Source organism: Sardina pilchardus, chromosome 6 (genome assembly GCF_963854185.1).
Source record: "Sardina pilchardus chromosome 6, fSarPil1.1, whole genome shotgun sequence".
Lineage (NCBI taxonomy): Eukaryota > Metazoa > Chordata > Actinopteri > Clupeiformes > Clupeidae > Sardina > Sardina pilchardus.
In genome coordinates this window covers 32083116-32094200 of record NC_084999.1, presented here as the reverse complement: position 1 = coordinate 32094200, position 11085 = coordinate 32083116, and the positions used below count along the sequence as shown (strand labels likewise).

The window sequence follows — 11085 nt, the reverse complement described above, 5'->3', positions numbered from 1 at the left end:
ATTACAAAAAGATTTCATTTAAAATTATTTTTCTTTTTTTTGTACATTTGGTAGGAATAAGGCAAAAGTAGTCTCTGAAATATTAACAATGGATTCACATCAGACTGAATCTTAAAATCAGTGAATATAAATATTAATAAAATATTGTCATTGCTACAGTGAGTTCCTGCTCCAGTTTGTCTGTAGGGCTGAGCGGGCCCCCCTCACTGAAGTTGCTGAGAATCCAGGTGAACTTTATTAATACAAAAACACTGTAGTTTTGGTAATTAGTTTGTAAAAGTTGGTTGTAGTTGTCGTTTTTGCTTTGTGCTCCAGTTCAAACAGACACATCCAGAACTGAGTGGGGAAGCCATGGAGACCACGGAACAAGACAATGATGGAGCGATGAAAACAAATTTCAAATGGATGCGTGTCATGGAAAAAAAAAAAAACATCTCCCTTTTGTGACGTCTTATCTAAAAACTAAAACTGCATTCTATCCCCACCTAAATTAAGTCTTCTCCAAAAAAAAAAAAAAAAAACCCAACAAAAAATAGAAATGACAAACAAAACACATTAAAACATTCATTGATAAGGCAAGGCAATTTTCATTCTTGTGTGTCTGTTGTATGTTACAGTGCTTAGTGTGAGTCTGAGAATTGGCGGGGGAGTTTTTAGAAAAGTGTTCTACACTAAGATAGTCATTCCCTGTAAAACAGCAGCGATCTTTCCCCCCCCCCCCTTCCTCCAACAACAGAAATCAATGTTACATTAAGCCGCAAAGTGCCAAATACATTTGACATTGTGCCTTTAGGTTAGAACCCATTCTTCTTCATAGGAGGAGGGACATGAAATTAGGAGATGAAGCCTCATCTAGGCTTCAGACATGTGACTGGCGAGTCATATTCTGAGTGAGGGATAAATCTGATGCCTCTTATCAGTGTGTCCATTCCAGCATCCTCTTCTCTACTCTCTTTCGCCCTCATCAGTTTCGGACATGGAGAAACGCATGCCATCAGTGGACAAGAGATGACCGGCACAGCAGTCTTCTCCTGGGAAATTGTCTCTCATCGTCTCCCATGAAGCAAAACAAAATATACACATATATATATGTATTTATATATATGTATGAAATGGAAAATAACTCTGTACATGTACAGTTTATATACATGTATAAATTACTAAAGGCCTAAAACACTTTCATGTTATTTTCATAGCCTGAATTCCCTTCGGTCAGCGGCAGGATCCCAAATAAAGAGACCTGAGGAAGACCAAGAGAGAGACAGTTACTGACCTCATCAGCTGGACAGGGGCACGAGGCAATCACAGATATTTTTTCAAGGGCAAAAGATGATTTGTCAAGATTACTGTGCACTTATTAATACTTATTGTACTGAAATTACGCTAAACCTACTAAACTTACTAATATAATGTATAGCAAACTTAAAGGTACACTATGCAAGATTTTCACCTTTACGTAGCCAATTTGATGGTAAACTAACTAATTGGTGAATCATTCACCGGTAGCATATATATAGCATAGACGTAATGAGTCGCTACCGAGAAAACTAGCCATGCAACTTTAAGAACAGCGATCTCGTGAGAATCATGAAACATTATCTTGTCAGCTATTGGTCTTTGGAGATAGAGACAGTTGGAGACCTGTTGTTAATTCTTCACATCCACAACAAAAGCATTTTCATTGTATACATGGGGGGATAAGTCACGAAAAGTTCGCTATTTACAACAGCAGAGTAAGATATAAATATATCGCCACTCTAGAGGGAGCTCTACAGTCGCAGAAAATACCTAAACCTGCAAAATGTACCTTTAATAAACAAATTATCCTGCTTTGTATACTTATTTAAAACTACTGTAGAATTTGATTGACATTACAGATGCATTGTAACACATATCAGACATGATCATGCCATTGGCTGCATTTACCTTTTTTTTTTTTTTTTACTCCTGTTTTTGATCTCCTTTCCTCGGCACCAGTGCCTTGCGGAGGTATGGCAGGATGAGATAGGCAATGAAGAAAAAGATGTGACCACAGAAATACACAGACGAGTACACCTGCGCAGATAGAAACAAAAAAAAAAAATCAGACAGACAAAATACATAAGATAGTGATAATATCACTTTAAGCCAGAAATAGTACCAGAACTGTTGTTATGACAAAGACTTCACACGTGTGTTATGTGCCCATAGCCCCATTGACTGTGAGGAGTCATCTGTTACATTAATATATCCAGAGGACTCAGAAGAGCTCATGATAGCTTGTCCAAATGATCTAAAATGCACAGTATCTGTGGCCAGTACTGCTTCAAATTCTGTAAAGCTGGCCAAGGCTCAATTTGGGAGGCACAATTTAAGGATCAGGGCACTAGAGGGAGCCAGGAGGTCGACCCTTAGAGGAGGTTCGCCTCGGCGTTAGCGTGGACTATTCTAGTGCCCAGACGCTTGAACCCGGCTGGAGGAGACAATCATGCGCAAGTGCAGCCAGCCAGCAGAATTTTGGTTAACGTGGTGGCTGATCATGAGTCTACTGCGGTCACCGGTCATGTGGGATTCCAAGCTTCTGGCTAATTATATTTTTGGTGCCAACACTGAACAGCTAAACACATAACATTGCTCTTGCACTCAGAGCTGAAGGCGCGCAAAGAGTGTGGTAGAGTGATAGAGGGAGCACATCGGCCCTTCATCCGGAGGCCATGGGTGCCGTACCTTGAGCCACTTGTCAAAGGTGAAGAGGCAGAAGGGCACCAGAGGGTAGCCCATGAAGAGCCAGTGGATGAACTGCTGGACTACATATATGAAGGGGTACAGGGGACTGTTGGCCAAGCTGTTCAGTAAAGGACTGTCCTTTACTAATGTGATGGCCTGAAAGAGAGAGAGAGAGAGAGAGAGAGAGAGAGAGAGAAAAACATTGTCAGTTTTTGCACATTTGTCAGCAGTTGCTTAGCTCAACTATTTTCACCACACGCTTTCGTATCAACCATGACCTGGAATGAGGAAGTGTGTTTTCTTCCCCCCACACCATTAATCCACATTCCAAAGCGTCTTCTAGGACTAAACATTTGAAAACCCTGTTATCATTATTTGCTCTGGGTTTGTGCGATTGTCATCTTCCATTTCAAATATTTAAACTTTATACAAACTCAGACTAGCATTTTCTAAAATATCAAATCCACTCCACTGAATCCTGTTCCACTTAAAAGCACAACAAATTAAGGAAAACCAATAAAGTACAAAAAAAATGCACCTAACATGGCAATTTGCTAGTGAACAGAGCAACACAAATCCTAAAGTGAGTAAAATGAAGGATCCCAATTGGCCAATTGTTCTCCCCACAGCAGAGAGAAAGGTAATAATGCATTCGAGTGAATCAGTGACACAATACTGCGCTACACTGAACAATGTTAATGGGGGAGAGATAATGCATTTCCTTCCCACGGACCTCTATATTTATGAGCTGGATGAGAATAGAGAAGCATAACATAAGACTCTGCAGTGCGCTAGTCATTTCCATGTGCACATTTGACTAGCACTTCACTACTTCACTCCATGTGCCACATTATCTTCTAGATGCTTCTAGATAAAGGGAGTCATCTTTTAGATGCCTATCAGATAAGGGAGGTGGATAAATGTGAAGTAGAAAGCCCATCTCCACTTTGAGATTCAGCAGTTACAATAGGCACCTGCTTCTCCACGTTGACGATGATGAACTCCATAGAGAAGCAGAGCAGGTAGCCGGAGTGGAGGCCATGCCAAATAGCCAAGAACACCAGGGTGGCCGTCTGAGACGCCATTTTGTTTCCCAAGAACTTTAACCTTTTAAAAATGTGTCTGAAAGACAGGAGGGGAGAGAGAAATAGACAATCAGATTCCATCTGTTCCATTCAATCACTGTACAAATAAACATATCTTAAAAGATTAATTGAGTTGAAGACCAAATGAATATGAATCTACTGGGATCAGAGGTCTAATGTTGAAGGAGGGTTTGAGATGTTATTGTTTAGCACTGGTAAAGCAAGAGAGAGAATGTCCGAGAGTAGCTCCAAACTTTTTAATTAATAACAGTGACGTTTTAACTTGCCTGGGTCTTCTTCGGACAAAACAACATGTTTCAGCACTGACCTTGCCACCCATGCGTTGGTGTTGATGTTGAAAGAATTGATGGTGCCTGTGAAGAGGGGCGTGGTCTCGTAGACCCACATCCTCATGTTGGCACAGGCGTTCCACTGGTGCTCCCCGTTCTGGTCCCTGCCATTGTAGCCAAGCCCAACAAGTATACACACTCCCTCCTAAACAATGCACAGATCATGCAGGTATGTTGAGCACATGGGCACAAAAGAATAGACAATTCGTTCAATTATGCCTGGGCAGTGGCACTAAACTATGGGGTGTGAACGCACAGAAACACGTGAGTCATAAAAGAAGCCTCCCATTTTTGTAAACAACTCATCGGTGTGACCCATGAGGATAAGCGCAGAGGAAATGTGAAGTCATACAGATGACAATACAGTGCATCACATACAACATACAACAATACTAGTCAACAGAAAAAGGGTTGCTGAGCAGTTGAGTCCTCTCAAGCTAACACCACAAGAGTCTTATCTCGGCAGCAACACTGCACACCCACTTCAGTCCTTGACAATCCCACTGAATGTACTGCTCAACTCATACTTACTGATATGAGCCAGCAGCTGACATATTTGTACAGGTTGACCTTGCACCAGAGCAGTATGAACACGCATCGGTACCAGAACGGCTGGGCCTGAGGGGGAAGTGGAGAGGTGTGATTGTGGTGAAATGATCCAGTTAAGCTTCAACACGTTTTTACATTCACTGACACGCAATGATTGCATCATTGCGACACCATTTTTTTTGGAGAAGTGTAACGGACCTCAAAGTCATCTGTCAGATAGTAGCTGTCTGGGTAGTAGGGGCCTGCTATCGTGAAGATGGTCAGACACAGCAGACCCAAGCTGAAGCGCTTCATGGCAGGCAGCACACTGTGGAGGGGGGACAGACAGAGACAAAAAAGAGGAATAAAGACAGTGATGCTGACACACACAGATGATAAGATCTTGTAAAGCAACAACTGATTAATAAGATATATTAAGCAAAGACACTTCAGTTACAGCTGTAGTTTTTTTGTAGCACAGTTTTTTTGTGTGTGTAAGTTCTGTGTTAATTTCCTGTCTAAGACAGGAAACCAAACAGTGGATAGGGAATCCGGTTTACAACAACATTGTAACAGAATGTTACAAAGAACATTATTCAGAGACCAGAAACGCCAGAAACAACATTCTTGCTTTTCTGGTCTTTGAATAATGTTCTTCTCAAGTTCCACCCAAGCTATTGTTTTCAAAATCTGGCATTGAACTGACACTCAGTATTAGCATTACAATGTACATCAATATAAAAGAAAATGTTTGTGCCATGGGTGTTCAGGGATGGCTTTGTCTTCATCCTCATTTGTCATTTCCCATAAGTGCCCATGTACAAAGCTGCAACCTTTGTATTACAGTTTTCTAATCTAGAAAAATCACTGAGTAGAAATGTATTCCACTTTGAAACCAACAGGTCTGCATCTTCACGACGGGGGGCGGGGGGCGATCCTCACCTGTCAGGTAATTCTCCTGGAGTGTCCGAGAGCTCCTTGGAGACCAACTTCTGATACGTGCGTAGGGTGAACTGTGGCCCGACCAGAAACCCTCCGTAGAAGTAGGAGAAGCCACACACCTCCAGCAGCGACGGCACCTCAGACAGCGCACTGCTCTTCTGCTCTGCATTCAGCTGAGACTAACCAAAGGAGAGACAGACGTGGAGAAAGACAAAAAGACCGACGCAGATATGGGGTGAGGGATCAGATTAGAGCAACACACACACATACACACCATTTAACAGTGGGAAGACAGTATGACCAAATCAGGTGTCACTTCACATCGACCATTCAATGCAATTGTCCAATTCATGTAAAGTTATATCAATAACTCCTGCACCTTGCCATTTGATTTATGAGGCATAAATATATATATTTAAATGTGCAATCCAAATGTGCAGAGATTTTGTTAAATTGAGATATTCCGTCATATATTGCTTGACAGATTAAAGGTCATTGGTCAGTATTCAGGATTTGACCAAATGGACAGTTGCATGAAAGTGCACATTTCCATTTACCCTGGGTTATCACTGAGCGAAAACAATCCTGCTGACCACAAACACAGCAGCACAATAGCTTCAATTGCTCTCCACTCAAATTGCCATTTTGTGCTTTCAGGAAACATTACCAGGAAAAATAAAGATTCCCTTTGGTGGTAGTTCCAACCCAGATGGATGACCAGCTGTAAGATTTATTTACTGATCGCCTTTGAAGACATTAATAGATTTCTTTGTCCCAAATAGTGTTCTATAGCTTTGCGTCATGGGGGACTATTTTGTTTGTTTAAGGATAACCCAAGGAAGTCCAATCAGACACAGATCACAACAGAAATGACAGGGGAGGAGCAACAGGACACGGTGGGGTGTCAACAGCACAAGACGGGCAGAAATAAACTGACAATATAAACAAACAAACAAACAAACAAACAATCTTGATGACAGTAGGACAGCAGGACCAGGAGCAGGAGAGAGACAGGGACACCTCGAGCGCTGACCTCCAGCTAGCCAGGAGGTCACACATGACAACGGATTACTGATGCCTACCGACTGCAACACACACAGTTTAAAAGATGAGCACTAGGCGTCACCTTCACAATATCAAGTACTGCTGGTCTAACCGATTGCCACACATCTCACATCTGGTTATCATGTTCCTTTGACTTAAAACCAGCACTCCCTCACAGAGCCACAAACAAATAACAAATAAAAGGGGATTTATAGAGAGGGGTTAATCATGATGACGACAACGACGACAGACAAACAAACAAACAAACAAACAAAAAGACTTAGTGGTGAAAGGGTAATGCAAAGCATCACAACATCACAAATACTTGACAGAACCGATCAATGATGGAATAGGCTGGAGTAAACTCACTGGTTCCTTTCCACCGTCATAGTAATCAAATGACAAACCTGCAATCAGAGAATGCAATGGAAATCAGTCACTAGGTCAGTAAGAGTTCTACGATTATGAGAGTTGGACCAAAGCAAGTCTGGGCCTGTTCCTCTGTTGATCCAACAAGGAACGCCAGGGAACATATTGGCCAATCAAGTATCATTAGCCTCTGTTTTAGTAGACATTAGTCATTAGCTGGAATATGGAAGTTTCTAATGCTAAACATTAAAACTGAATTATACTACTTAGAATGTGACAAATTGCATTAATGGAATTAAATTGTGTTGATGCAAACACACACACACACACACACACAAACCATACAGACACACAGACACAAATCACACAAATCATACACACATACACACACACACACACAAATCACACACAGACACGGCAATTGAAAAGAAAAGAGAAAGGACAGAGTACTTTCCAAAAAGTAAATAAATAAGTATGTTTTTTCTCTCATTTAACTAGAGGAAAAGCATACCAATCAGTTTGAGTGTCAGAACACAGTGTGGCATGGTCCATTTTATATCATACTCCTCTGTTGCAGTGTAGTAATATCCTAGCAGTAGATAGGTCTGTAGGAAAGAGGACAGGGTATAATTCAAACACACACACAGACAAAACTGGGGCAACTTGTGGGCAAACAGAATCAAGATGCAGCGTAAAAATATGGTGCTTAGGCGTATGCCATGGTATAGTCATGACATAACATTCTAGCAGATGGACAGAATATGATGCACCGTGACATTACACTGAGAACAAGGCACCGCTCAGCAGAAGAGTTAAGGCTGTCAAGTGCACATTGTGCGCATACCCTGCACAACAAAGAGCTGTGTGAGTGGGTGAGAGGGGTACGGAGAGAGAGAGAGAGAGAGCCAGGGACAGAATGAGGAAAGGAATGGCAGCCTCACCATCTGAAAGAGAAAGCTGCTCAGAACGGCTGTCACTGTCCTTCCCATGAGCCTCAGCAACAAGAACTGGATGACAATGCATAATGCAGAGTGATATACCTGAGAGCCTAGGGAGCCACATGAAGAGAGGGAGAGAGAGAGAGGGGGAGCACAGGGGGAAAAGGTGAAAGATATAAAAGGGGGAGGGGAGGGGAGGGGAGGTGTTAGATGTTAGTGCAGTCATGTGTGACCTGTCAAACTCAACTGTTGGCTGGCATTCATTCCCAGTGCAGCAGACAGGGGGTGAGGGGGGAGACAAAGGGAACTTTGCCAGATACTGAAATTCCATGACCATGATAAGCAAATCAACAGTTTTGTAGAATGTCAAAAAAGGAAAACGGTAAAGGGGACAAATAAAACCTCAACTAGATACACAAAGAGAAACAGAGTAGTTTAACCAAAGAGACACAGACCTGCTGTTAAGTCCAAATGCAGCATAAATGACAGAAAGAGATGGGGGAGGAAAAGTACACAATATACAATGAGACTTCAGTTACAATGAGACTTCAGATACTGGTTGCACTGGTTTGATCCCATTAGCATGCTCACTCTCATAGCACCATCCTGAATTTCCGGTCATGCACTCAACCATGACAAGTGCCCCTCACCCAGTTTTTTTGCCATGAAAGTATCTAACATCCTTCCTCTTTGTTTGCGGCCAGCGTCACCAAGAAAATCATTGATATGACCTTTGAACGTCAGCATATCTCTGTGTATGTGATCGCAGACAAAACAGGCCAAATAGGTCCTCACTCTTCCATGCTACAAAACATATTAAAGATCTTCAAAGTGGGAGTTGTGGATAATAAACTTACCTTACCTTAAAACAGCACTTCGCACAGTAACAACTGTTTACAACTGTTGTTAGCACAAAATGACATACCCACAAATCACTGATACTACAGACAGGTACCTAATGCCCTGACTATATCTGAAACTGTGAGATATCTAATATCTAAGCTGTGGGGCTAGCAGGGTTCTTTACAGCTGAATTACTGCTGACTCTTGAGTTCTGGTCTGAGACAAAGATTTCCTCTTTTTTATACGTTTACAGCTCCTCATCCTTTATCCATCTCACCAAAATTAAAAGCTGCCAGAGCCAGTCCAGAGCATGCGTGGTAAAGGTGGATGATCGACGGGGACTGGTAAAACATATATCGCCGGTAAATGACAGCAAAAGGGTACCCTGTAGAGACAGCAAGACAGAGAAAGAGAGAGACAGAGGGAGAGTCAGTTAATATCACTTATGCATCTGTTGTTGCAGACAAAAGAACTGGTTCAAGCATATGACCTTTTGTTAGTGCATGTGACACTGACACAACACTGCTTTCAGTGCAACAGATTCCCAATTCTGTTACAGTTTAAGAGATGAGCAGTCCAATTCCACGCATTTGCACAAAGTACACCACACAACACAGCTGGATAATCATTTATATTTGCACGGAGGAGAATCAGCAACAGCAGTAGCCTCAACCGCTATCTCTCAGTGATTACAAAGATAACAGTAGAGTGGTTTGAGTCTTATTAGAAGTTAAGAAATGTTCATGAGCGGCAAGATTAGGCCTATGCTTTCATAGACAACTTGGAACGAGGGTTCCGCCACTAACGTTATTGTTTAAAAAAGGGATTATTGGAATCTTTCTGGGTAGCTACAAGTTACAATTGTTGTAAGAAACTTGCAAAATATTTTGCAAGACGGATAAGTGAAAGATCCAAAGGTTCCAATGTGTCAGATCAAAGTTCATTACTCCCCTCTCACCGACTTATCTCCCCTGACAACTCAAGTACTATACGTGGAAGTAATGTGTAATGTGATGCCATGTATGTTTTTAGGCACAGAGCATACAGGTTAATACAAACATTTCTCTAATCACTTGTCAACGTCTACGCAGCGTTAACACTCGCCTGTACAGCAACTGATCTATCAATATGTATAATAATACACTATGTTACTTGGTCTGAACAATTCATCATCGGACTCGACCTCGTACTGTCATCCTCAAATAATTATTTGGCAGTTAATGCTAACGTTACTTTCAAGGCTAGACTGACAAGCGCCTAGCGGGCTACACTCACAGACAAGAACTATCAATAGCTAGAGTAAGCTCCTGCAACTCTAACACTAAAATGATAGCGAGTAGAGGAATCACATTAAAAACGTCACATTTCGATACACTACACTCACCCAACAAAATAGATAGAATCAGCCGAACAGCCGGTTCTGGGGAACCTAAATATTCCGACAATTCCTCCATCAAGGGAGCCGCCATCTTTCGTGTGGGCGGAAGTCACTCCGGTGTTGTTTGCTTGGATGTGTGAGGCACACGTCTACCCCTCTCTCCTTTACCTGCCCTCTGCACAACGTAGCGCGAGCTCTCTCCACCCCTTCCCACTCGCCTTTAACCTTCCCACGTTTTGATCATTATTTTCTTAGTGACAACGACCTTCAGTCTGCAATTTGATACTTTAGGGGGTTCTCCCACCGCGGTCTTTCTGAAGTCCCCTAGCTGCAGCTTTGTGTGTAGATGGCAGCTCACAATTTTATCTGCTTTCAGACGGCAAGTGTTCGAGTAGCTAGTACTTGGAGTGTTCGGGCCCATGTTCATGTCAACTTATCTTACCTGCATATTCCTGCTATTCTAAATAAGAGGAAATTAAGATGTTTTATATTTCATCCAGCACGCAAACATATACTGTTTTAATGCACAAAACAAAAACCCTCACGTTTGGAAGCTGCGATCACGGCTTCATGTCGAAACATAATTGAGATGCTTTGGCATGGCCGTCAATGTCTGGGGCGAAACTGCTGTTCACAGAATTGACAGTATTAGAGTAACAACAATTGTATTAATTGTTCCATTGTGATCGGACATTATGTCTTATTCAGAGTGTTATTTCGCTCCCTAGTGGTGGTCCTACAGCATCACCGATTTTATACTAGCATGCGCATATCTATACGTACCATCGGTTTAAATATTGCATACATACATCTGTTAAAACGAATCGATTGAAATCAGAATTCAAACATAACACGTAGACCCATCATTATTATCGCTAATGTTTTTGATATTAAACATATAG

General features: G+C 41.8%; 1 protein-coding gene across 1 annotated transcript; it reads right to left on the bottom strand.

Moving 5' to 3' along the window:
* Positions 1 to 713: 713 nt before the first annotated feature.
* lpcat3 (lysophosphatidylcholine acyltransferase 3) lies at positions 714 to 10341 on the bottom strand. Its single transcript, XM_062539461.1, has 13 exons — positions 10190 to 10341; positions 9083 to 9190; positions 7966 to 8072; positions 7536 to 7629; positions 7025 to 7062; positions 5612 to 5790; positions 4889 to 4997; positions 4673 to 4759; positions 4120 to 4286; positions 3681 to 3828; positions 2707 to 2862; positions 1927 to 2055; positions 714 to 1240 (listed from the first exon to the last, which is right to left on the bottom strand). The coding sequence occupies exons 1-12, from the start codon at positions 10272 to 10274 to the stop codon at positions 1942 to 1944; spliced, it is 1392 nt and encodes a 463-aa protein (XP_062395445.1). The 5' UTR covers positions 10275 to 10341; the 3' UTR covers positions 714 to 1240; positions 1927 to 1941.
* Between the last annotated feature and the right edge of the window lie 744 nt (positions 10342 to 11085).